General features: G+C 41.2%; 1 protein-coding gene across 1 annotated transcript in view; it reads left to right on the plus strand.

Annotated features, from left to right (window-relative positions):
- CRHR2 (corticotropin releasing hormone receptor 2) overlaps positions 1–27,914 on the plus strand; it is a 155,281-nt gene that overhangs the window by 12,186 nt on the left and 115,181 nt on the right. Inside the window, exon 2 of the mRNA XM_077186810.1 lies at positions 3,095–3,188. Within this exon, the coding sequence (XP_077042925.1) occupies positions 3,095–3,188 (94 nt within the window). The remainder of the gene's footprint in view (positions 1–3,094; positions 3,189–27,914) is intronic.

Genomic DNA, 27,914 nt, shown 5'->3' on the forward strand with positions numbered 1-27,914 from the left:
ATGCCCTGATGTGAAGCTCAGACTCACACACTGAAGCAGCACAGAACCTAAAAAATATAAAAGCTAAACCTGAGGCATCGTTTGGGTTTGTCTGCTTTAAATACAATTTTATTTTAAAAGAAAGTTTCGCACACAGCAAGTCTGTTCACTGTGGTTAGCGGAGAGAAAATGAAACCAAAAGTAACATAATCTGTGGAAGGCACTTTTCCCCCCAGCCAAATTAACCTGAGCTGACCCTAAGGCAAATGTGACATTTAACCTTTCCTATTCCTGCCCAAGCTGTGCTCAGCTTGACCTCTGTCTGTTCTTCCCCACCGTCCTGGGGAGGGCTCGGCTGAACACGCGGCGTATTTACAGTACACAGGGATGGCTTGAGTTTCTTCTTTGAAGTGAGGCAGCGCTTTTGGCCTGGGAGGTGGCAGAGGGGTGGAGGGGTGAGGGATGGAGGGGGAGAAATGCCTCTGCTGTGTCAGCTCCCGTGCCTGGGTCTGTCATGAGACGTGGCCAGTGCGGAGCCTGCGTTTCGGGAGCTCTGTGCCTCGGGAGGCGGAATCTGTACCTGGCTTTATCTCCCTGACCTGACCATGTGGGGAGGGTTTGCTGCTGGGGGCAGGAGTTCAGGGCCTCCCTGGATGTTGGAATTTGAAATGCCGGGAACACTCAGAACTTTGGGCCTGTAAGGCAAAGTTTAGAATTTAACACAAGGTTTGATCCGAGAGTTTAGAAAAGGCTTCCAAACTTAGGTGCTAGAAGTGAGAATGTAGATTTGTAGTTTAAAGCAGAGAGCTGTTAAGTATGCGAAAAATGTGTATTTTATGATTGGCTTTTCGCAAATATTCAAATGAATATTGTATGTGTTGTGTTAGAAAGTAATGCTGTATTAATTCTCTTAAGTAGTGTGTTAAATGTAGTTTTAGGTTATAACAAAATGTTAAAATAGAAACTATGCTATGTAAGAGACTTTTTAAGGAAAGGACTTGCACTGAGATAGCAGCCACGGGACACCTGAATCTTTCAGAGAAAGAGAATTTATTGCTCCATTATCAGAAGAAACCAATTTCTTCCTGCCTCGCTCAGGCAGGATGATGGTGTCAGGATTATGAGGAAGAAGTCAACAATGACCAGACAGAATCCTGTGTTTGAATGAAATTTATGCATCATTTATGAGATGTATGAATATACCACAGGCTGTTGTTTTAAGGGTTAATCCTTTGCTAATGTGGGTCCCTTTTCAAGCTTGTGCTGCCCATAAAAAGGTACCTGGATGTCAGCAACTCTTTGTTTCTGTTGCTTCATATTGTACTAATTCAAATTGTCCAATTATTATTACTCTAATTGTATTACTATTTTTAAAACCATTTTACTACTATTAAACTTATAAAATTTTAAAAACAAGTGATCGGCGTTTTTCTCAAGTAGAAGAAAGTTTAAGGTTTTAGAGTACAGTACTGTAAGTTTGTGTGTTATAACATGATTAATTAAAAAAAGCTTACACTGTGCTGTGATTCTATAAAACAAAATATTTAAGAATTAGGTCAAAAAATAAATATCTTTGTTAGTAGTGTTTTATTAGTTAATAAATCTTTAAAAGGTCTTGTAACTAGAAGTCTGGGGAGTTTTTGAGTTATGTGGTGAAGATGTGATCTGAACTCACCTTTCCTACCTATGTAAAAGATAAGAAAAATAAATCACATTATCTAAAGCAACTTAGAAGTCCCCTCTCTAACTCATTCAAAATTCTTCACAAATCCTCACACCTGGAGGAGAAAACAGCCCCTTCATGGAGTTTTCTGTATGAAAAGAATGAAGTCTGGGAAAGACTTTCTGTTTGTACGTCAACACTTCCTATTTTATAAAATAACAGCAAAGTGAGAAATAGGTAGAAGAAGATGCTGTACAAAGAACAGTTGTTCTTTAGACACCAGCATTGCTGATGGATTCTATTGTCATGAGCATTTACTCTCCTTTTTATTAAGCAACAGAGAATTCAGTGACATAAAATGGGTTCCTCAATCACTTCACACACTTTAGAGCACTGAAATATAATACCAACCTTCAAGGGATAGGGTTGTTTCCCTGAGTAAAAGCTGCTGAATTGTGTTGGAGTCATTCTGTGTAAACAGAAAAGCAAAGGCATTTTGTGTGTTACCATGGCTTTATATCCCCCCTCAGAAAGATTTTCAGCCAGTTTCATAGATGGAAAATGGAATTTTCTGTCATTGATTTGTCACTCCTGAATTTTCCTGCGGCGTTTTGTTCTGCCTTTCTTAAAGGAATTTCCAAGAGCTTCTCTTGCTTCAAGCAGGATCCCAGCTTGGCTCTGTATTTTGGTGTGGGCTTCTCTCCTCTGTCTGCACTGGGTGCTTCATTTTGAGTGTGAAAATTAAGATATCCCCATTGATTTTCAACTCTATGTCCTAAAATTTACTTGGGGTTGTACTGTTACCTTGTACTGAACCTGCAGCTTTCTCAAAGTGCCCACATTGGCATTACTGCTGTTTCTCACTGTAATTTGCCCCAGTAGAAGGCTCAGCCCTGAATGCTGAGGGTCAGAAACTTGTGTGTCTTCCATTGACTAAAAAGAGCCACAGGACACATTACAGGGATGCCCAGTTATCCCAAATATTCCATGGGAACACCTTCTTCAAGCCCTCTGAACTGCTCTTTGCCAATTGCTGTATCTCTTGAATGTGCAAGGATCTTTGGCACCCATATACCAATTAAAAGTTCACTGAAGAAACTCAACACATGATCTTTAATGGGATGTGATTCAGCTTTGCTATTTCAGGTGTCTCCTTTTAGGTGAGACACAGTGGATCCTGAGCTTTGTTAAAGGCATTGAGCAGCTCCCACAAGGAGAGATCCAGATTAGGTGGTTAATTTGCAGTTTCCTGCATTAATCAGGTGAACTCCATGTGATGCCCTGGAGCTGAGCAAGTACAACCACAAACCTTCTGTGTCAGGGGGTGTCTGCACCTGAGTAAATCATGAATGGGAGCTGCTCTGAGACTGCTGGGGGCTTGTTGTACTCATGAATGAGAAAATCTGTTCCAGGCTGCTGCTTTACCTGCTTGGTTTCTTTCTGCTCCTCCAGATAGTTCTCCACTGTGAATCCTCTGTGAACCTGCCCTTGTCTGTGCTGCTGGAAAAGTACTGCGAAGCTTTGTCAGCCCGCGCCAACGTCACAGGTATTTATTCCTCCATTTCTTGGTGGCTTCTTGTTACTGGAGGATCCATTTTCAAAGTGTCCTTGCTCCAGGCACATCTTTTCCTGCTGAGATAAACATACTGTCTCCAGCCTTGGCTTTCCCTTGGTGACAATGTCCAGTGGTGGGACAAGGAAGGAGAACTTGGAATTTTACACACCTGGAGTAGTTCCCTTCAGGGGAACTACTGACAGCTCTTTCTCATAGCTTAATCTATTGAATTAACTGTACTTACTGACTGATGTGATAGTTGAAAATTAGTATATTTGAAATGTCTTCTCCATTTATCCAGACCAGATTTTAGAAGCAGGGCAAAGCATTTGTCTCTTGGCTAAAATACACCAGCACAGAAATGATGCTGTAAGAAATGTGAAACTGGATCCAACTTTGTTTCAGAAGTGGGAGAAGCATGCTCAGAGCCACTCCTCTGCAGCATGACTTGTGTGCTGCAAGGAATGGTGCTTCTGGGGGAAAAACTACATTTCTTCTCTTCCTCTTCACTTTCCTTCTCCCCTTGGTGAATATTTGTGGAGGGAGGAGCTTAAAATATAATGTAGGTATTATCATTCAGCCAGTTCTCCATCCCTGGAGAAATGGCAAAGGAAACGAGGCTCAGGGAATTAAAAACCTTTCTGAAAATTATGTTGGATCAGTGGTGTTTTATTCTGACTTAATCTATTCCTTAAGGACAATAAGCTGATCTAGATATCAGACTGAAGTGTGAAAGTTGTGGTGCCTGAACTGCCTCTCAATTTGCATATAAATGGGTGTGTTGATCTGTATTATGAACCTGCCCCAAGCTCTGCCCCTTGGTGCCATTGTGTTCCAGGAAGCAGCTCTGCCTCATGTAGCAGGTTTGTTTATATCAGTTTAATGACCATCTCTTCCATTCCTTAGCTGGAAACAAAGGGAAGATAAATGAGGTTCTATATTTGGACCTTTCTTTTAGGTGTTCTTTGCCTCTTGAATGTGTTTGTAAATATTATCGTAAAAGTTGCCATTTATTCATGAAGTGTTTTTCCTTGTGCAGAGCTTCTATTTTAGAAAAAAACCCCAAATTTTCACGCCAGGCTGTCTTAGAAGTGAGCAAACAATTTATTTTTCAGTTGTTGACAAAATATAATTTTCTGGGCTGTTTATGTGATGCATGAACACACAGCATATTCTCCAGTGGAGTGTGGCTACTGGAACAGAATTTTAATGGCAAAAGGGAAGGGAGAAGCTACAGAAGCCTCTCTTCCATTCCACTATCTTTGTGAGGTATCACTGATCAGAGGTAAAGCAATGGAAGTTGATTTTTATTTAGTCAGTGCAACCTGCAGCTTTTTTTAGAACAAACTTCTCTATGATACATTAAAATCCTGAGAACGTTGAAACTGGTTTTATACAGGTGATAAACCCCAAATATAGTAAAATATAGTAAACCCCAAATCTGCTACATGGTCACTCAGGTACAAGCATGAGGTGAACTTTGGGACACTCTAGGGACAAAAATTCACTTTCTTGCTTAGCACAGACCAGTGATCTTCTCTCAGTGTGGAGGGTCATCAACAAGAACATGGTGGTTGCCATGACCTGTTGGTTTTGTGCTCCATGAAAACTGGATCTTCCAAACACTCTGGGCTATTCAGCTGTGAGCCTTCTCATTAAAAATGGAGGTCTGAAATACAATCACCACCTCTTCATGGTCAGTAGAGCTCTGTTGGTACAGTTAAAGACCAAAGCACCATTTAATCCTAAATTAAAACCCAAAATGGAGCAGAAATGAAATGCTTTTCCTTTATTGGGGTCCAAGCATAATGAGCTTCTGGAACTAGGTCTGCTGTAATATTTCAGTGTCCAAAATGAGGTGAGCTGTGTTGCAGCCCTCATTTTGAACCTGATCATGACAAGGATGTGTCCCCCATGAACATTGGTGTGGATGGAGAGAGCCAGACCACAGAGCCTGCAGTGTCTGAGTCTTTCTCTGGCTCCTGTTCTTTGACATAGTGCAGATATATTCTAGAAGGGAAAAAAATCAAGAAAAGAAACCCAAGGAGAGCCATATTGAACAATCTTTATTTAGCTAGGAGAACAGTAAACATTAAGCTTTGTAATTCGTTATCTTCCCTGTTTCTTTTCCAGAAGATGCTGTTAATTAGTCCAATATGTTAATTTCCTCCTCTTATAATTACTAATTTCACCCCCAAATATGTTCACACTAAGTATCCCAAACAGATGGCATAAAATGCTTTTGAGAATGTAATGCATGGGTAATTTCACAGAATGGCTGAGAGAATGACATTGTAAATTCATTCTGAAACAATTTAAACCAAGAAATACTTTTTCAGAGCTGGAAAGCAACATAACTCATTTTCTCTTTTGGGCATTTTTTTCCTTGAAAAATCCCTAGATGGCACCTTCAGGATTGCTTGGATTCAGTTCCTGAGCATGATGGTGGTGTCAATGAGTGGTTTAGGGCATTACAGAATCACCATCAAAGCCATTAGCAGAAGTATGTTTAGCATGAATTTGTAAAAGTGTGAGTTAGCAAAGTTCAGTGTCAAGGTCCACTCTGTCACTTTTCACATGGATGAATCACACAGAGGAAAACCAAGTTAGAATTGAGACAGAATGATTTACACAGAGATGAAAAATGCAAAACGGCAAAAGGGACCCTTCTGTTGAGTCATGAGGGTCAGAGTAGACCTCCCTTGCTTGTTAAACTCATTACAGAGCTTAGGTGCAGCTCAGTTCAGCCTTAGTCCCAGACCTGGTGAATGGTTTGTCTAATCTAAAGGATTACAGATGTAATTAATTAGCATCACCTAAAGCACCACCATCAAATGTATCCCAGCAAAAGGTGATCTTAATGGGATGTTGTAAAAACACCAACTCACCACAGATGGAATTTTTACACGGCTTCTGAACCAGCAGCAGTCTGAGGTTTGTTCACAGTTTTTAGGTGGAACTGTGGATGCTGAGAATTTCAGATTTTCTGTGCTGACAGGCACTGACCCCCAAGAGAACACTGCATTTGACTTGAAACCGTGGAGAAGGCTTTCAAAATGGAATGACAGAACTAAGATTGAGTGTGTAATTTGATTAAAAGTGTGTAATATCACATGGTGGAAAACTTAGAGTTGAAAGTTTAGAATATAGTAATATATGTGAAGCAAGACAGAAGTTTTAAGGCAGTAGCTGGTTCTTCTTCACCTTCTTCTTCATGGATTTGTGTGGTATTTTTAATTAGACAGAAAAGTCTGCATTGCAGGACACAAGTGATTAGTTATGAAGTTAAAAAATTTAAGTGTCATTTCTTAATTAGATAGTTTAGCCTTAAAAGACCTTGTAAAGAAAAATAGTTAGACATTTTGTGACTTATTAGTGAAATACTGCAAAACTCACGCCTTGTAAGACTAATATAGATAAGAAATAATCAACATCGAAGTCTAAACACGAAATATCATCTCAAGAGCTTCAATCCCAAACTTAACAGAGGCAGAAAAAAGCCAAAAACCAACAGTGGATTACAAGATTTTTAGCAGTTCCTAATCACTGACTAATTTAGCATTTGCAGAGGCCGTCAGTAGAATTTATTACAACTACAACAGTCAATCACAGAGCTAAGATGGCAACATTCATACTACACTTTCTGCAGGTATCTAAATTTCCATCCTGGCCACAATCTGGATGTGGCCACAATCCTGGCTACAATCTGGGTGGGTAATTACTGGAATCTTTAAAATTCCAGTAACAATGGAAGGTAAGAAATGTTCCAAGGCTGTCGGGGAATGACTGAATATTCCCACTGTCACTCCCACCCAACATGGTCTCTGCTCCCACCCTGGACACACAGAAGTCCTTGCTATGGGGCCAGGGACACTTCACCAAACTCATTTCACAAAGACCATGGCCTAGAAGGAATTCCTGGGATCACAGAACAATCCAGAAGAGATCTGAGTAATGGGGGAAATGCACCACACCAGATGGGAAGTGTCTTTGTGTTTGTGTTCCTGAAAAAAAAATTGTATTTAATTATTACTTCACCTTCATATATAAGAGGCATTGGTTGAAATGGCAGAATTTATTTAATCAGCTTAGGATGTTTCTCAAGTTGTAATTTCCTGGCCTGGTTTGACTAGAATTACAGTGATAAACCAGGATGAGCAGGTGGCTATAATTCTATATTTGTGTGTGATACAGGCACTGAGTTACAGCTTGAATTTTTATGGGAACTTAGAGAACAGAGGTCCTCAGTTCACACTGATATTCCATGCATTGTGGAATGTTTTTGCATTATTCCCTTCACATCCCTTGCCTTTCCCATCTAACGTGTTTCCACAGGAGACTGCAAGTCTTGGCTTGCATCTGATCCTGCTTAATCTTGATCTGCATGGAAATCTTTTGATCCCCCTGTTTGTTCCATTGACACATTTGACCACACAATCTTTAAGACCTTGTCAAAAGACAATTCATCTGAAAACAAATTTAAAAAAAAAAAAAAAAAAACAAACCAAAAACCAGCATGTGGATGGCCAATGCTACTGTGCCTTATCACTATACAAATCATATTCTCTGTTTTTCTTCTCTTTCTTCCCTTTCAGTCAGTTTGAAGGTTGCAGTTTGCATTTATGGTGTTTAAGTGTATTCAGACAACCCAGTAAAGGAGAGGCAGTAAATCAGATGTCGTGCACTTCATTTCAAGAAGTCCTGGGATGCACTGGAAGGAAAAATGATTTGTTCCCCCTGGTGACTGGATCCTCTTGAGCTGGGGGTTGGTTCCTTGCCCTCATTCTGGTCACTTTGTAGTGAAAAGTGAAAGGCTGTTGTCTCCCAGAAATGGTGGAAACATCCTGATTCTGAGTGGTGCAGGATTCCACCCGTACAAATCCAGGCTTACACCGCTCCTGTGTTGTTTCCTGTGTTTTCCAAGTCTCTGGGGAAGCTGTGGTTTAATGAAAGTGTTGGTGGATGTGGGAGAAGTGTATCCAGGGATAGATCCACAACTCATCAAAGATGCTCATCAAGTCTCCAGCTAACCTGACATCACTTGGAGTTTGCCATCATTTTCCCAGTTGCTGGGACAGTGTTTGATTCTAGAGGCTCTGCTCAGAACTGGGAATGTATGAATAGTGTTGTTCTTGGCTGGCTTGTTGGTTTTAAATAATCAATTTCAATCACTCTTGAATCAATGATCCTTTCAGTGGATGAAAGTTTTATGACACAAGCATATTTGATAATTTACTTTCCATCCCCAACTGCGAAGGTGAGCCCCTCTCTGCTCCAGGGGTTATTTATTTCTGTACATCACACCATTCTGTTTCCTGGAAACAGAAGATTTGGCATCATTACATCCCTAAATGTCCCTCCAGAGTAATGGTATGGCAGCAATTCTCTCTGCTTCCCTCCTGATTTTCCCAGCAGGCCACATCAATGAGCAGCCCCATTTGGAACGAGCTTTGGATGGGCAATTTATTTTCACAGATGCTTTCACTCCCTTGGCTGCAGCTCCCCACGCTGCTCCTGCAGCTGCCTGGGGGCCAGGGTCACATCCACAGCACCCAGTCACTGCTCCCAGGCAGAAAGATAACCTCAGACATCAATGTTTGCACCATCACCACTCCAGCTGGGCACCAGCAGCCTTCCCAGCGCTTCCTATTTTCAGATGTTGCAACAGCACTGTTTAAATAGAGGTGATGATGTTGGTTTACTTTCCCACTGCCCCAAATGACATACCAGGCAGTCTAGCTCTGCTTGCTTGTGCTTCCCAAAATAAAGTTGACAGTGCTGGGTGTTGTTGAACAATTTGTATTACTGCCCTTATAATTTTAAAAAGTTGCATTTTTTTTTGAGTCTGGTGCAGTTCCAAACTGAGGATATGGAAATCCCTTGTGTATTAGGAAACTGTAGACAGTCCAACAAGTTTTGTGGTCCACTAGAGAGGATTATTTAGAGTAATAGAAAAATTTCATAATGCCAAGGTTGTGGGTTTGATCCATGTATGACCCATTCACTTAAGAGTTGGCTTGATAATCCTTGTGAGTCCCTTCCAAATCAAATTATTCTGTAATTCAGGTTGGAAAAAGCCCCTAGGACCATTCCAGTCCAACCACTAATACAACACTACCCCATCCACCTCCAAACTATGTCCCTAAGCACCACATCTAATTTCTAAATTTGCTGTAGAAACAAAATATTTATGAGGGGTTTGGGGGTTTATTTTTTGGGTAAATGATTTATGGATGAGATAGGTAAACACATCCAAAGGTTCCCACTTTTATCCTAGGTGTCCAGAGGCTGATGAGCTCTTCCAAATCTACAACAACAAATCTCTAAGCTGTGCAAAAGAGGCTGTAAAATCTCAACATGAAACATGTTTCAGTAAGAAGCTGCCCCAGTGTCTTGGCCCCATGGAAAAGTGCTTTTGCAGAACCTCAGTAAAGCACCAAAGGAAGTAATCTGCCCTCTGATTTTACATGACACAGGAATGTAAAGACCCTGGGAGCAGACACTGAGGTTTTTTTCATATTTCAGAAGTGTGGCACACCTCAGTCCTGGCTCTGTCACCTCTGTCTGGTGCATTCCCAGCAGACCCTCAATAGTGACTGTTAAAATGCCCCACTCCATCAAATATACCAAATCTTTGAATTTATTCAGTTGGTACAGTAAACACCATTTGCTGAAAGTGGTTTCTAAATTACATACCATTTTTTTTTGCACACCTGATAGATAATAATACACACTGTAGAAATTCTCATTTTGTCAAGTTCCACAGAACAGATCAAGTGCCTTTTCTGCTCACACAGAATCATCTCAGTGTGTCTGCTCCTAAATGAAAACACACCCTGCCCTTTAAATCAGCATTTCTTTCTGGGTTTGGGGGGTGATGAGCCCTTCAAGGGTTAAAATAACACCGTGGCCAATCTAAGAGTAAACCCATCAGAGTGGTACTACAGAGGGCACTGGTCTGAAGGATGGGTGGGTCAGAGGATGTCCAACATCTGCAGAGCTGCAGGATGTTATTAGGTGCACTATTATTAGGAAATGGGAGAGATTGGGTGGAACAGGCAATTTTTTTGTTGTTGTTTCTCGTTTCAGTTTAGTGCCCAAATGTAGGAAATGGATTTATAGAAAATTCTCCAAGCCTGACAGAAGGCTCACACAGTGTGCATCTGTATGCAAACCTTGAGATAAGAAATGCTGACTTAGGAATGCCTGGAATAGGACAGACCTTGTTGAAAGAGAAATTGAACTAGAAGCAAGTTTCAAAGGGTGGCCTTGCAAATAAGACTGGATACTTTGGGGAAATAGAACTAGGAAAGATGTGTTTTAATAGGATGTGTTTTTATAGGATCCATGAAGGGTAATTTTAGATGATTTGCTTTAAAGCATTTACAGCATGATGTGGCAAAAGCTGATAGGTGATAGTGATACAATACACTTATAGTGTATTGTAATTAGGAAATAGTTGGCTTCTGATGTGATTGTGGTGTTCTGGGTCAGAAAAGAGCTTAGTCCAACACCCATGAACCCATGACTGAGTTGACTCTCCAGGTTAGCAGTGAGCCTCTATGTGACCATGGTCACAGGGGTTCTGGGATGAGGCAAGAGACGAGAATGTTGACTCTATGATCAGAAGACTTGATTTATTATTATATATATGTATTACATTATAACTATACTAAAAAGAAAAAGAAGGACAGGTTTCCTCAAAAGCTAGCTAAGATAAGAATAGAATAAGAAGAATGAAAACAAAAGCAGCTCTCTTGGACTCTGTCTGAGATAGCTCTGTCTTGATTGGCCATTAATTATAAACATTCAAGATGGCCCAATCAAAAATCTACCTGTTGCATTCCACAGCAGCAGATAACCATTGTTTACATTCTTTTTCTGAGGCCTCAGCTCCTCAGAAGAGAAAATCTTAAAGAAAAGATTTTGGACAAAAGATGTCTGCGACACCTCTAGATGTGCTCTTGCTGACACACAGTCATGGTCTCACCTTTGTCTCCCTGCTTTGGACAAAGCCAGCGTTTCCATGCTTCTTTTGAAGAGGTCTTCTGACCACACTCAGAGGCAGATTCACCACAAAGCCGGACCAAGGTGAGGCTGAGCTCCATCCATTTCCCTGTGAGGGTAAAGTCTGTGTGGATAAAATCATGTCTGCTGGTGCTGCCTTCCTTCAGTACCAACTACTGACAGCAGAAAAAGAGGGTGACCTTCCACCCTCTGTTCTTGGTGTGTTCAAGATGTGCCCAAAGCTGTTTGAGGATCCAGCAGTGGATGCTTTGAGGAAGAGGAAGGGAAAGGATGCTTCATACTTGGAGGTGCTGTTCTGCCTTACCTTGGACTAGAATTTGAACACAGAAAACGGATCAGAGATTCAGCTTGAAGAAATCACCTGATGCAAAGCTGTAGCTGGCCGCTCCTTGTTTAACTCTTGAGTTGCATCACTTGGTTGAAGTTTGATGAATAAACTCTGTTATGCAGGGAATTAATTGGCCTTGGCCAGCCTTGAGATAAGAACATCTTATTGTATAGTCATAGAACCACAGAACAACAGAATTGTCTGAGACCTTTAAAATCACTGAGTCCAGCCCTCAACCCAGCACTGCCCAGTCCACCTAAACCCTGTCCCCCAGTGCCACATCTACACCTTCTAAATACCTCCAGGCTGGTGACCCAGCCACTTCCCTGGGCAGCCCACTGTCCCATGTACATAAAAATAATAGTTAAGCACTAAAGCTTGTCAAAGTGCAAAGGGAACCTGTAGAGCTCCAGCTCTACATTGCTCAGCTTTCTTATTCCATTACCAAATAAGAACCAGAAGGGTTATTTTTTTCCCCTCCAGGCATTCATCTTACTTGTTAAACTGTCAGAGGGTGGACACTGGCTGTATAAGAGAGAGATAATGGAAAATGTTAACATGGTTTATGTAAGCCACTTGGACTTGAACTGTTCAACACTTCATGCCCTGTGCATCTTTTTTTGTAGCAGATTCATTCTCTTTGTCGTGCTACTGCTGTGCATAAATGGTCAGACAAAAGGGTTGTTTATGGATGCAGATATTTCAAGTTGCACATACCAGTAGCTAAGAGGTGACACAAATGAGAAACAGATTGCTAAGGGTATAAAATGCTGGGTGGTCTCAGCTCCACTGATGTAGAACAGGAGCCTGATTTCAAGGCTCCCTGCTCACCCTCTGGACTCTCCACCTTGTGCAGATATCCCTGGTACATCAGGCCAAGCTGATCTCTTGCCTGCTGTCACTGTGAAATACACAGGGAGTTATTACCATGCCAGAGAAACCTTGTCCTGTATCAGGAAATCCTCTGGGATGAACATGGGAGCTGGGAGAGTGTTCATTTATCTCCTGTCTCTGTGTTGTTCCCTAAATATCCACTGCTGGAAACTGGAAGATGCAGTAGGTAGACCCTCAGGCAGAACCAAAAGGGCTGCCCTGGTATTTTTGAACAAGCCTGGGTTTTTTTTTATTTATTGAGTTTAAAGGCAGCCTAAGGCCTGCTCAGCTATAGATGCCTACTTTGCAATATCCAGAGTTACAGGAAATTAATCATTCCCCTAAGAACCTGCTCTTTCTTTGAAAGTATCCCTGAGGTAATTCCACAGCAGGTGGGAGACTATTACTCACTGCCTCCTGTGTAAATAAAGGGGAAAGAGTTAATATCAGCAGTGAGATGTATTTGCAATTTTGCTGTTAATCTGTTCAAGGAGAGTGCTGGTGAGTTCATCCCTGTGGGTGTGAAATCTTTAAATGAATCCTCAGTGTGGAGCCATACCTCAGTGGGCATGAGCTCTGAAATTTGTATCAGCTAAACACAAGATTTCTCACTAAGATGAGAAGCTTCATATCTGAGCAATTTGTGGGTTGTTAAACATACCTATATATTATACCTATAGAACCTATACCTATATATATTATAGGTATATATATTATACCTATATGTTAAACATACCTAATATATATTTTAATATATGTATAAAAATATACACATAGAAGTATGTATCAATATCTGATTATTTTAGAAATCAAAAGTATCATTATGCTGAAACTGTCCTTCCAGTAACCACTGGGTAAACTCAGTTCTGGGATTTAGGAGTATGATCAGTATTTTTTGCTGTCTTCTCTCCAGAAAAATGTTTCTGTTCTCTTGTTTGAGTTAATTTAAAACTTTGCACAGATCTCCATTTTATTCATGGATAAATAAACTCAATTTACACATTTATTTATGCAGGATGCTTACCAAATTTTTTTTCCCCCTGTTACTCCTAGAGGTTTTAAAAGTCTTTATTTTCAGAGGAAGGAAATGGTATTTCAATGCCACTGTTGCCACCTAAAGTGCTTGTCACTTCTTCTTGGGTGAGTGCCCAGTTCACTCAGATGTGGCTGCTGTTCTCTCACATTGTTTTGATGGATTACTGGTCTTCTTTTATTTAATTTCTTATGAAACCTTCTCAGTTCCAAATGTAAAAATCTTATTAGCAGAAAAAATACAGGGTTTTTTTAGGTTGCTGTAAAATAGCTTGTTGTGCTACAAATCTCTGATGTAAGTAATACAGAAATTCACCCACTAGATCTACTTTTTAAAAAAGAAATTATTTTTTACATGATGACAGTGAAAATTAATGTAGCCATCCATAATATTAAATTCTGGGCTGTTATTTCCCCTACCTAGGGGATAAAATTTTATGACCATTTTCAACAGGGAGACAGAGAGCTCAGGGCCAGCAGCTGAAACATGCACAGTAAAAATTGTTATGTCTTCTATTTTTCTGTTAAAATAATCAGAATTTTATCAACATCCACAAGACAATGAAATAAATGTGTCTGTTTGATTGGGGAAAACACACAGTAAAGGAAAAATCTATGCAGCTTTACATGGTATCTGTAACCTTGTTTTTCTGCAGTCCCATAGTCCACAGATGGAACAAGCAAAGAATACTTGATTTTTGATCTGCATTGCAGATTTCAGAGCACTTTGTCACTTTTTATCTCATTCCAGGAGGCCTGACTGTGGTGTATTATGTGAAGTCCACAATTCTGCAGTTACTTCTTCCTTCCAGTGTTGCAATAAACAGAAATACTTTGTTCTGGTTAACTTTGTGTAGACTAAAACATAAAAAACTTATAGCAAAAGCAGAATCCTGGTAAGATGAGGGGTGGATATTTTTACCTCTGTTCTATGTACGGTGAAAGATGAAAAATGAAATTATTTGCCAAGAATTCAAAGGCAGCCACCAGAGGAATATCAGAACTTGAGGCTTTCTCACTCTGCAGGCTGCCTGCAGTACTTGGTTGGGCCTGAACCCAGAGCAATTAAAAGCAAGCAGCTGACATTTTTGCATTGCAAAAGTTTTAAATATTCTGTGGTAGCCTGGCAAGCCCACACACAACCTGAGAGCTTTCTAATTGATTGATGCAACTGCTCTTGCTTTTAGCTGAGTCTCTCAAGTGTTGATATCTTCATTTGATCTTCCTCAGAGGTGAAGCTCATCGTTACAGTCCCTGCTAAAAGAATGGATTCCATTTGAATTTTTGTGGCTGTTGGGAAGTTCCAGGGAGCAGAGGCAATTGCTCTGGAGAGGGGAGTGCTGAGGTGATCACAGTGAATAATGCAGTGACTGCTAAAAGCTCAAGTAAGGGCAGTGGAGATAACTTGTCCAGCATTAGCTGGAGCTGGGTTTGAAATTCCTCTCTCTGCACCACTCTCTTCCTGTATGAAATGTGCCCCTTAACATGTTCTGATGTGGAGAAAATAGGATATAAATGTTATGACACTGACAGTGGTTGGTGTGTTTTGTGCTGCAGAAAAGCCTTTATGTCCCACAAAAGATGGTATTTAAGAGGTTTCATGGAGCATGGGGAAGGTGATCAGCATTATAAAAACATCTGTCCTCTTTATCTGTGCCATGGATACAGCTGGTTACTGATATGGAAATGTTAATGGGGGATGCTGTGGGTGTGTTTATGGGGTAAATAAATATATTTGCTTAATTAATTAATAGGCAAGGTGGGCAAGGATGTTATGGGAGAGGATAAGGATGTGGGCAAGGCAAAATCCTCATCTGAGCATGTCCAGCCTTTGTGTGATCTGAGCAGTAGCTGCAAAGTCTCAAACACGGGATCAAACCTGACAAGGAAATTGAAACACAGTCCAAGTGAGTTAAAGCAAGCTCTTGATTCACTTTGGTCCTGGCAGACCTCACTGATTATTGCAGAATATTCTGGCACAGCGCCTAGGAGGGGTCAGCTGTGGGATTTTCCTCAAAGAGAATTTGCCCAAACACCTCAGCACACGCAGGTACAGGGTTTAAGGTGTGACAAAAGTGCTGCTAACCTTGTTACCATGACAGCCTTTGGTCTGTCCAGCACTTCTCCTCCAGGAATCTCTCAGGCTGTCCATGAATAAGAAGCAGAAGTGCTGCATTCCAAAACTCTTCTTTAATTTCTCTTCATGTCAGTGCTGTCTGAGTCAGTGTTTGCCTTCACCTTCTCTACCCTGTTCCTGAGACAGTGAAGATTCAGTGCTCATTTGGGAATTTCACTGGCTGGGGAGGGGCTGAGCAGCTGGGGCACAGCTGAGTGGGTGTCTCTCCCCTCTTCTCCACACTTTTCCTGTACTCTCTTCCCTCTTCCTTCCTGCTCCTTCCCAAATTCCTGAGATGTAAGACATCCATCTCTCACTCTCACTCTTCTTCTTTGGACCCTCAGGTCCCGCTCTGCATCTTGGTGCAGATTTTTAGGTGTCCCCACCAGTCCTTATTCACCTTACAGAGCCTGCTGGGCTGTTGGGAAGATGGGGGTCCTGGAGATGAGGTGGAGCAGGATCCAGAGCTGGACTTGGCTCTGAAAATCAGGGTATTTGGGACTTCTTAGGGTTTTCTTCTCCTGCTGCCATTTCTGCACAAGCTCAGTGGTCTAAGACTGAATGGAGAAGCAGCTGCCACGGGATATTCCAAGAAAAATTTTCTTTCAGTTCCCCTGATGTACTGAGGGATTCCCAAGGAGGAAATACAATTACAGCCAGAGTGTTTGCTGTTCCTTTCTGGTTAGGAATTTCCAACACGATGGCAATGATAATATAAAATTTCCCATAGGTAAAAACAAACTTTAAAACATCTGCTTAAAAGCTTAATACTTCTGGTTGCTAGTCATTGCCTAAGTGAGAGTAAACTGAATTTTACCTTTAGGAAACTCCAAATCATGCAGATTTAGGAATGTGTTTCATTTTCAACAATTACTGCTAGAGATTAAAAAAAAAATCTTGATTTCTGTAACTGTAAATATTTTCCTTTAACAAGGGAAAATATTTTACAAGCTTGGAAAATCCATTTATTAAAAAAAATCATATTAAATCCATAAAGGAAAAAAAGTCCTTAAAATCTATTTCTCCCCATTATGTCTAATCGGAAAATGATTAGAAAATTATTAGAAAGTTAGAGGCTTGTCTGAGTAAATGCTGAGATTTCCACACTTTAAAATAATGAAGATAAAACTCACTCTCCACTGTGGATGCCTAAAATTAGAAGAGAATAATTCTGCCCCTCATTTTTATCCTCCTATTCTCTGCTTTCATTCATTTTAGTGCAATTAAGGTATCATCAACGTTTTGCAGCCCTTGGCGTGCATTTTTTGTGTGTTTCTCCAATAAACTGAATAGTAAATATCCAAGGAAATTGCTGTTCTGAACAACAGGGGTTCAATTAGGGAAAGCAGCAAGTTCATTTTGAAGAATGATCCTAGAATTACTGGAATCATTTGTGTGGAAAAGACCTTTACAATCATCAAGTCTGGCCATAAATCCAGCACTGCCAAGCCCTGCACTCAACAATGTCCCCAAGTGCCACATGTACACAGTGACTCCACCCTTCCCTGAGCCTGGCTCAATGCTTCCAGCCCTTTTGATGAGGAAGTTTTTTTCCTAATATCCAATTTAAACCTCCCCTGGTGCAGCTGGAGGCCATTTCCTCTTGTCCTATCACTTGCTGCTTGCCATAGAACATTTCTTTTCCATTGCTGTGGGCTTCTGGTTCCACAATTTGTGTGCCACTGAAGACCAGTTTTGGTGATTCATAACGAAGGAATCTACTTTAATGCTGAAATAACAGCATTTTTTGTGTCATCAGCACACTTTGGTGTAGATTATGTATGTTCAGAAACGTAAAAGAAGGGGCTGTTTAGACTTTGGCTCCTTAGAACTGGAATGGTTGTTAAAGTGCAGGCAGAATTACTTGAAAACTTCTCAAAAAACCTTTTTTCAGTAGCAAGAGGGACAGCTGGAGTCAGGTGATAAAGCCAAAGAGGAATGGTTGTGCTGCTGCAGCTGGGAGAGGAGGACACATCATGTCCAAAGGCAAGGGAACAAGGATTAAAAAGATGCAGAGTCTGTTTCTAGCCTGTTCATGCTTCAACCTCAGTATTTTGTCCTCCTGGAGAGGGCCAGGTCACCCAGGTGCCTGCCTGCCTCTGAACCAGCCACTGTCTTTGCTGATTTACAGTCAGTGTAAGGAAAGAGGCATCTCCAGAGGGATGGCTCCTGCTACGAGCAAGTCACAGGATAAAATAAATTGATTCATGAAGGCATTTGTATTCCTTGCTGGAAGGTTACCAGCTCTTCTTGGAAAACTTCATTTTCTATACCTGGTTCTTTGCAAATCCGTGTAAACTCGGCATTCATAGGTTCCCAGCTGCTTTCTATTTTAATCGTTTTTCCTTTGTTTTTACTGTTTTAGCCCATTAATGAAAGTTTTTAGGAGACCAATGAGTTCTGATTTTCTGGGGCACTGCTAATCTCAGAGATGGAAACTCCAAATCTGGCTCATGGTTATAAATCATACTTTTATTGTTAGGATTCATTTTCTCATTAGGATAGGATCTAGAAGCTAAACCAGATCAGCATGTCTCTTGGGATAAACACTGCAGATCTCAACATAATCAGAATGGAGGAGAATTTTATCCTTTAAACAGTAAGAGTTTATTGTTGCTTGTTTGCCTCCTTCTTTCCCTTTGTATTTATTCTGGAAAGGATGTGCTTCAATGAGATTTTTCTTCTCTTAACTGCTGCTCTTAAAATTACATCAGTCCCAAACTGATGGGCTGTATTAAAAGTACAAGTGTAAATGCTGAAAAATTAAAATCTCTTTGTTATGCAAATGGCAGATACTCAGCAGAAAATCCCCCAAATCAGCACTTTGCAGTAGCTGGATATTTTCTGAGTGCTTTGCAGGAATGTGGCAATGTTGAGCTCTTGGTCCTGAACAGTCCAACTCCTACTGGGTCCAGAAAATGGGGCAAAATGAGCTGGTTTAGTGCTGTTGCTCTAGCTGGTTGTTTGTTACAGCCTCCCCCATGCTTCAACACACACCATGGATTTGTCAAGTCAGCAGGTGCAGTTACAGGATACAGCTCATTATTTCTAATTATTTCTTCACTTTATTCTTAGTTGGTGCTGTTGGTTGGTAAAAACAAATTTTAGAGTCATAGAATGGTTTAGGTTGGAAGGGATGTTAAAGACAATTTAGTTCTGGGCAGGGACACCTTCCACTATCCCAGGGTGCTCCAAGCCCTGTCCAGCCTGGCCTTGGGCACTGCCAGGGATCCAGGGGCAGCCACAGCTGCTCTGGGCACCCTGTGCCAGGTTCCCACCCTCACAGGGAAGATTTTTTTTCCCAATATCCAACCTAAAGCTCCTCTCTAGCAGTGGGAAGCCATTCCCCCTTGTCCTGCCAATCCAGCCCTTGTAAAGAGCCTCTCTCCATCTTTTTTGTTGGCTCCTTCAGGCGTTTGAAGGCCACAATTGGGTGACCCCAAAGCTTCTCCTCTCCAAGCTGAACAAACACAATTCTCCCAGTCTTTCCTCCCAGCAGAGCTGCTCCATCCCTCTGATCACCCTGGTGCCTCCTCTGCTCTCACTCCAACACCCCCTTGTCCCTCCTGTGCTGGGGACCCCAAGCTGGACACAGGACATCCAGGTTAGGAACAGGATTCCTACATAGCCAAAAGAAAATCATCACAGAAAATTGTACAGAAACAAAAGCCAAAGCAAAGCCTCAGTGGAAGTGTTCAACTCTGCACAAAGTGAGGCTGTTTTTACAGGAGAGATCTTCCAGGCCTGATTTCAGATGGAATTCCTGTCCCTTTATATTTATAGCACAGACATGTCCCAGGGAGCAGGTGAGCCCAGGTTGTATTGTTTTTATTGCTAATTGAGAAAGACACACTTTCAGAGGACAGTTTATCTGATCCAATTTAAGTGTCTCCTTTATGGTGACAGAAACCATCCCAGAGAATCCACTGACTTCCCAGAGTGGATCCCTCTTGACTTTTAAGGGAACCTGGAAACTTCTCTGCCCTGACAGCTCCTCTGCAGGCCATAAACTGAGACAAATGATCCCAGCCACATCAGCTGCAGCTCACAGGAGTGCTGGCATGAGCAGTGCCCATCCATCAATTTTTTATGGACTCCTTAGTTTATATTTTCTGCAGGTTTTGCCTCCAGCAAAGACTTTTAGGGAACGTAATCCATAAAAACCAGTATAATTCTGCTGAAGAGGGGTGGTGTTTTCTTCTAAAAAACATAATTGCTTAATCTTATATAAGACTTTTTTTATAAAGAGATGATGCTGTGTTTGTTTGTTTTTTTTTAATCTGAAGAGGGTAAATTGGGCTGCTCTTTTTTCTCCATAAAACAATTTTAAATCCATGTCTTTCTTGGTGTGGGGGAACACTCAGCTATTGATTTCTGTGGAGAGTGGAATTTTAATGTTAAACTCACAGGACTGTGCTGGAGAAATAACTTTCACTTATAATCATAGAATGGGTTGCAAGGGACTTTAAAGTTCATTTAGTTCCAATGCCATAATAATAATAATAATAATAATAATAACGACAACAACAACAAAACAACAACAACAACAACAATAATAATAAATAGATAAATCAAAATATCTGCAATAAAAAATAGAGGTGGAGAAAGCTTTAAAAAGTTTAATGTTTAATATACATAATGTAGACAACCACCAGTTAAGTCAGACACCTCAGACTCCACTTCTAGGACATTGCAAGTGTTGGAACAGGTCTCCAACAGGTCCAACCTGGCCTTGAACACTTATCAACATCTAAAATTTAAGGATCCAACCCATTTATTTCATCTGGGAAGCTGCAGATTTAAAAAAATAATCTAGGAAACTGATGTAAATTCCTGCTCAAAATCTTACACCTTTATTCTTCTACATTTTCTGTCACCTGGCAAGCTTAAAATCCAGTACAATTCTGACTAAATAATTAAGGTATAATTTAAATGACCCCTAGGATGTTTCAGCCCAACTCTAGCTAATTTTATATTCAAAGACAGAAGCAAAGGCCAAGAAAATCCATTTGTCCATTATCACTGGCTTTTTTTTTTCTATCTGTGTTAGACTGTCTCAAAGGATTTGGGATAAAATGACCACAGCCAAGGCTCTTTATTCAAAGCTACTTCTAATTCATGGAAAATAAAGTATTTTCTGCCATGCCTGATGGGCTGGCTGGCTTGTGTCTCAGTTAGAATTAAAAATATTCAAGCTAACTCAGAGAAGTCATACAAGGATAATGTTAAAATCCACTTCCCTCTCTGGCTGGTGGGGAAAAAATTGATTTTGATTCAGGATATACCCAAGAGTTTGGGTGATCAATGAGTGACAGAGATGTAGGGCAAAGTTCATCCCAAATTATTATTCTGGGGTGATCAAAGCCACTTATCTTTTATTCTGGTACTCAATATGGCTTTAAAAAAAGATAGAAAAATGTGTTCTGTTTCCACAAAACAATTTAGGTTTGACTAACTCAGCCCTTCTGATCCAAAAGAAGCAGGGGAGAAAGAAACAATCAGAAATGTTCACTTGGCAATGGTCTGATGTTTGATGATTGATCCATCAAGAGGAAAATGAACCAGCCTGGGAAATTGGTATTGGGGTGGGAAATAAGTCAGAAATGAGCTGGCAGGAGGCTGAAATCACACTTAGCTGGAGAAGGAATTGGGTTGTGATTTCAGAGCGAAGCGATGGGGAGCAATGGGTGATGAAGGCAGGCACTGCTGGCCTCCTCAAACCCATAATCTCTGTGCAGCTCATAAACTTGGGTGGAAAAGGAAGTTTTCTCTTCAGGGAAATTCATCTCTTACTGTAACAACACTTTTTGCTGCCAAAGGCTGGACAGTAAAATGCATCTTTTTCCACATGTGGATCTCTGGATGAAGCCGTGAAGTCTTCCTATTTTGATAGCTTTTTGATTGATTTTGATTTTGCATTCAGGTAACTCCAAGCAGGATTTTTTTTTTTTTTATTTTTGCAGTGTTTCTGTCCTCAATCAGATGTTTCCTTTGCAGTAATGAAGAATTAGGAGAGCCCTCCAGTGGCCGAGGGAAAGTGATGAGCTCTGGCAGAAAGCCAGACCAGCCTGGAAACCAGGGGCAGAAATAACTGCAGCATATTTCAGAGCTAGGAACTGTTAGGGATGGCTTCTACCCCACTTGCATTAGTCCTTTGTGCCAGAGGAATCCCACAGCACCTGAGAAACTCTGTGAGGGAAATAATATGTGGGTATTCCTTCATTATTTCAGTCTAAAAAGGGGCTATTTGCGTGAAGGGGATAAACTTTAGGGATAAACTGATTGTTTTTATACTTAATAACTTTACAGGAATTGAAAATGAAAATAAATTGGTGCTCACAAAGGTAAGTCTTAGCATTCAGAATGCAGTAACTGCCAAAAAAAAACCTCTTCAAAAGAAAATTAACAATTATTATTTCTTCATTTTGTAGTCCCCAAAGGTAAAGCTGTGATGAGCAGGTTCTTGTTGCCTGAAACATTGCTGTAAGTGATGATTCTGATGATCTTATTAACTGGGAAAGGGTAGAAGTGCTGAAAAATAATTTTTTCCAGGCATCAATCACAGATTTTGACATGTGCTTATGATAGCTGGCAGTTAGCAGCATCATGGATGGGCACTCTGGGGGGTGGTGGGACATTTGGAAGGTTAACAAGGAGATTTGATGAGTTCAGAAGAGGAGCATCACTTGCTTAGCAATGAGATGTTGTTATCTTGCCTTTGCAATTGAGTGTGAGAGCATGTGAGTGACAAAATGTTTAATCAGAATGTTCCATGTTTTCCCCAAACTCATTCTTTAATATTCATTGGGGCGAGACGTGCAGTTTTCCAAATAAAAACCACATTAACACATCCTGGGGAAAGAAACCCAGCTGTGCTGTCAAGCAGATTGGGAGTGCCACACTTCCCAGGATTAATTTGTTGCTGCACCTGTTATTAAAATCTCCATCCCACTGTCAGCTACTTGATGACATTTACCCATGTTTTACAACTATGCTGAAATAAATCTGTTTCAATGTTGGTGCTTATTTCAGTTTTCAGGGTTTTGTTATTTCATTTTTTGCTTTGAGTTCTTGTGGATTGATCCATGGCTTTTATAAAAATTCACTATAACCAATGCTGGTGGAACCAGTTACAGATTGAGAGCTGCATATCCAATGTCTTGATAAGAACAGAAGGAACTTGGGTTTTGAGGCTTTAAACTGTTTTCCAAGGTTTATACTTATTCTGAAAGTTCTTAGCCATAAAATGGGCACAGACAATTTACAGGTGGCTCAAATTGTATGATTTAAAATAACAGGATTCTGTAGGTTTTATACAAGATCATTAAAATTCAAATAAAAACATAGCATTTTAACAAATATATGTGCATTTCAAAGCAGCAGGAAGTCCTAGCTTTCAATTTCTGTCTGACATATAAGTGAAGCTCCAAAACCCATCTCAGATATGTGATGTGTTAGCAATTGACAGCTCTTTCCAAAGTACAAACATATCTTGGGGTGAGTAATGTCCTACTAAGTAGAATATCTAAGAGTTGTAAATTTGAAGATATTTGTCTCCAAATCAAATGAATCATCATTCTCTGAAAGTGTCCATTTCCCTGGAGACTGTTAGGGAACCTGATTTGATTTAGTCTAGACACCCAAATTTTTGGTGGCTGGAATTAGGTGAGATGAATCCTTCTGCCTCTATGAACCTCTCATATACCCTAAACCATGCAAGACCTGAAGTACCCTGAGCTGCAGAATCAGAAATACTGACCCTGGTGGTGAAAACATCAAGGGGTAGTGAGCCAAGCAAGGGAGGAGATCTGGAGAGGGTTTTTTTATGCCAGGAGGTGTCCAAAATTCTGTGAGGTCACTGATTCCAGACACAGGCACAAGCTATTGCAGCAGAATTAATGTTCTGACATCCTCCCTGTTCTTCTGGGGCTGCAAATGTGTGCAGCAGCAGTTTGAAAATCACAGATCAGGCAATTATTACATTCTTTTTCCTCAGTTATCATGGCCATAATAATATTATGATAATCCATTTTCATGCCTAATCATTCCAGCTGGGGTCTGGTGTGACTGGATCCTCCTCACTGTCTGGTGAAAATGATGTGTTTGAGAACCCCTGTCTCAATTCTCAAAGTATTCTCAGTATTCTGTTCATCATTCCTGCCACTTCATTTCCAGGCTTTTTCTCTGGTGTTTGCTGAGTGGTGGCTGGCAGAGAGATGCAAATCTATTACACAGTGTTTGTGTTGTATTGATTTCCTCTGGTAAATAATTCCATTAAATCTAAGACATGGAATCTCTGAACATAATGCTGCTGGCATTGTGATAGTCCTGTCCTAACAGGACATTTTTCTTCTCATATTTATTCCTGATGTGTTTAATTTCAAATAGTTTTGCTTGGTCTCCTATGAAATGATATGCCCAAAGTTAGGGGATTACAGCTGCCAAACCCTCCAGGGAGACAAGGTGGGCGAGTGTGGAAAAGCTCAGCAAACAATTTGATATTTGTTCAGGGCATCTGGAGTGGGATTAATCTGATTAATGCAGACATTTACATCAATCCAAGCTGGTTCCTCTTCTAGACAGCAAAGATCTACTCAGGGTAATGGTTAGAGCTGAGGACAAAATCAATCTCATCAGGTAAATCTCATTGCAAAAGTTCTTGGTTTTTTTCTGTTGGTTGCACACCTCAGTTAACTGGAATCTCTGGAAACATTTGCACTGGGGACCCCATAAAGGAAGTGTCCAAAATTTGTTTCCTCTCTGGGATGTGTTGTAAACATAACAATTCAATAAAGGGGAGAAAATTGTCAGGAAAACTTTAGTTGCTCTACAAGGCTTGTGCTACTCTTTGTCTTTTAGGAGGTTTGCCACATTTATGAATGATTTAAATTAACTCAAGGAATAAAAATCTACTACATAGAGTAAAGCCTATGTATAATAGTGACAGCCTCCCTGTGACATGCTGCTGATGGGATTGTTCCTTTTTATGACAGGCCCAGGTTTTGCCCACTCTGATATCTCCAGGTGTCCCAGAACAGCTGGAATGCCTGAGTGCACAATGTTTGCCTTGTGGCTGCTGTTTCAGAAGGGATGGATCTTCCCAAGGTCCTGAGTTTCTCTGCCAGCCTCATGTGGCTATTCCAGACATGCTGGAGTACCTCAGATCTTGCAGGTCACACACTTCTGGGCAGTGGAATCAGAGTCTAGATCCTTCTTGCCAATAAATGGCAGCTTTGATAACTCATGGAAAGCAGAGGCTCAGAGCAGTCTTGAGAGCTGGCAACTCTGCAGTGTTTCAATCTGTTACAAGTCCTCAATTTTCCACTTGGCTTGGGCCCAAAGGAGTACAGAAGCCACTAGCCCAGGGTCCCAACACCAGACTGAGGGTGCTCCTCAAAGAAAACCCAAGCAAATATGAGTTGGATGGGAGTCATGACATTGTAGCTACCATGTGTGCTAGGCCATGAAGGCAGGGCCCAGACCCCAAAGGGTTAATTTTCTTACTTCCTCTCTTAAAGCTGCTTAGGAAGCCCTATTAATTAGATCATGGCAGTTTGAAACAGGCTGGTTTTGTTGGTGTGTCTTGGTTTGAAAAGACAGGTGTCTGCTAAGGGAGGCAGGAGCTTCTCTTGAAATGGGAAGTGTAAACCCTCTCCTTCCAAATTATTACAATTTTGAAATTAAGGGGTTCTCAGGCAAAGATATGGGAATAGGAATAACAGTTCTGTACTAGGGGGAAAAAATAGAAATGCAGTGATACAGAGCAGCCCTGCCAGAGTGAGAGCAGTCCCTGTCCCCTGTGTGTCAGGGGGTGGCACAGCCCCATCCCATGGGGGCTCAGCCCTCCTGCAGTGCCAGCTGTGGCTCTGCTGGAGCAGGGATCCTGCACAAGGGGGGAGTTTTCCTCTGCAGCTCCAGGGCTGCTGCAGATGGGCCTGGGCTCCCTCTGGCCATGCAGGGCAGCAGAAGCTGCTCCTCTGGCAATGCACTGGGCAAAGGCTGCTGGGCTGGGCCAGGCTCAGATTGGATCCAGGGAGGAATGCTTGGCTCCTCCCCTGGGCGGAGCATCTCCCCATGGGATGCTGGGATTGGCTCAGCCCTGCAGGGACACTCAGTGGCCATGGACAGCAGAGATCTCCTGCAGGGAGGATTGGCTGTGGGAGAGAGAAAGAAAAAACTGCCCCATGGACAGCAGAGAACTGCCCCAGCTCTGACAGATGGAAATAGAACACACACTCCCTGCCACATCTTGCATTTGCAACCTAAGACATGGTAGCATCTGATTTGGGTCATTTTTAGAGCTGGGATACTGAGCAGCATGATCATGTGGTTTTTGTCTCTCTTTGTGCTTTCTGAGCTACCTGCTGTTTCAAAATCAGGCACTGTGCAGTGCCTGTGAGTGTCCAGAGGAAATGAGGGATTGACTTCTGAACATTTTGGTGTCTTTTGTTTCTGTACATCCTCCCAGTTTATGCTGCATGGGAAGACCACTCAGATCTTCCCAGCATGCACTGAAACGCAGCACAGCAAAGCAGAGTGGGGGGCAGGGAGAGCAAAAGTTTGGCATATCCTGAATTAAGCCACAAGGAACTTTGTGGCTGATGTGTGCTGAAGAAGAGAACAGGACAAGACCTCTGAATCTTTACATCCTTTCTGACTGTGCTCCCATCGTACATAATAGAACGAGTGGGACTAATGATACACATCCTCATGGTCATCGTTCGTTCAGATGGGACTTAACCTTCTTTATTTTTGCTGTCTTTTGTGCTTATGCTGTAAACAGAGCACCAGGCCATTGCCAGGCATAGATAAATATATCAGATGGGTTCCTTTGTGTTTTTGTGTGTCTGTAAAGAGCTGACTCTGAATTTGACCCTGTATAAATTCAGAGTTATTCTGGAATGCTGCTGTGCTCTTATGCAGTAGATGATGTTCTGTACATTCATCCAAAGCAGCTCACTTCAAGAAAAATAGCTCTGGCAGTTCATTAGTGTGTCAAGGTTGGTTCTTTTGTGTGTTTTGTGTTCTTGTAATCTCCCTGCAGTGTCTCATCATTTGTCTCATGTAACATGATTCACTCATGCAGGTTTTATAGCTGTAGAGAATGACAAGTGTATTAATGTGCCAAAAGAAATATATTGATACTGTATTGAAATGGCTACAAGCCATTTATTATTTACACTGTTGGATCTTTTTATACCCCCAGTAAATATTTTCTAGCATCAATGGAGCTGCAAAGATTCATCACCACAGACCTGCATTTATTAATTTTATCTTTGCTCAGTGGAGTCATACTTCATTTCTAGCAATAAAGAATGTCTCCTGTTTCTAACAAATGAGTCTATCAGCTGAAACAAAGATCTCTCTGTATCTGTGTCTAATCTTCCTCTCCACATACAACAGTTTTCAACTCTGGACTTTCAGTGTAGGTCTCAAGTAGACTCAGAAAGGACCAGATTTTGATTAAAAGTGTAGCTGTCAGTTTGAGAAGTTTTTTGGTTTTTTTTAGCAGCCTACTCCTGCAGCAGAGTGGAATTCATTGTGAGTATCTGGGGTGTGGTGTGGCAGAGAAGTCAGCAATATGTGATATATCCATAGCAGTTCTGGAGCTGTCTCTGGAGATCTTTAAGCTGTCCCCAGTCTCTTGCTATTTGAATTACCTTGCTCCCTATGGTCTGAACGTGCTCCCACTCTGAAAATTGCATTTACACACCTGGAATGGGAAGATAAATATTCTACCAGCTCATGGCCATGTTGTCACTGCATTTGAGGTGTGCAGGGAGAGCAGTTTTACAGTGCAGCTTGAGAAGGAGGGCCTTGAGTTTTGTGGCCCAGAAGCCACTTTGGTAAATTTGTACCTTCCTCAAAGTTCTGCATTCCTTACCAAGCTAAAAGGCAGGTAAGGACCTGCCTGCTCAGGTTAGAGGAGGCAGCCAACCTGTAGAACACCCATTCATCATCATTGGCCAACTAGCCTCATTCACCTACCTCACAATCAGCCTAGTTTTATTCCCCCTTGCAGCCACCCTAGAGAATAAACTACTCAAACTTTAGTTAACTCTAATAGTTTATAAAAACATTGGTCTTGTAAGCCAAAGATTGAAGACTAAACCCCTTCTTAGAGTTACCCCACCATCCTGTCTCAGGAAGAAAGGATTCAAACCCTCATCTCCAACTCCCAAAGCTGGCATTTTTAACTAAAAGGAAAGGACCAAGATGAGAAGTCCCACTAACTTGAAAGTTTGATGCTGAAAGGTCATTGCAATAACACAGTATAACTGGGGGACACTTTTTAGAGAGGAAAAGGAGATGAGAAAATAAATTATTGTGCCATTTGAAA

The sequence above is a fragment of the Agelaius phoeniceus genome, chromosome 1 (genome assembly GCF_051311805.1).
Source record: "Agelaius phoeniceus isolate bAgePho1 chromosome 1, bAgePho1.hap1, whole genome shotgun sequence".
NCBI classification, from domain to species: Eukaryota; Metazoa; Chordata; class Aves; order Passeriformes; family Icteridae; genus Agelaius; species Agelaius phoeniceus.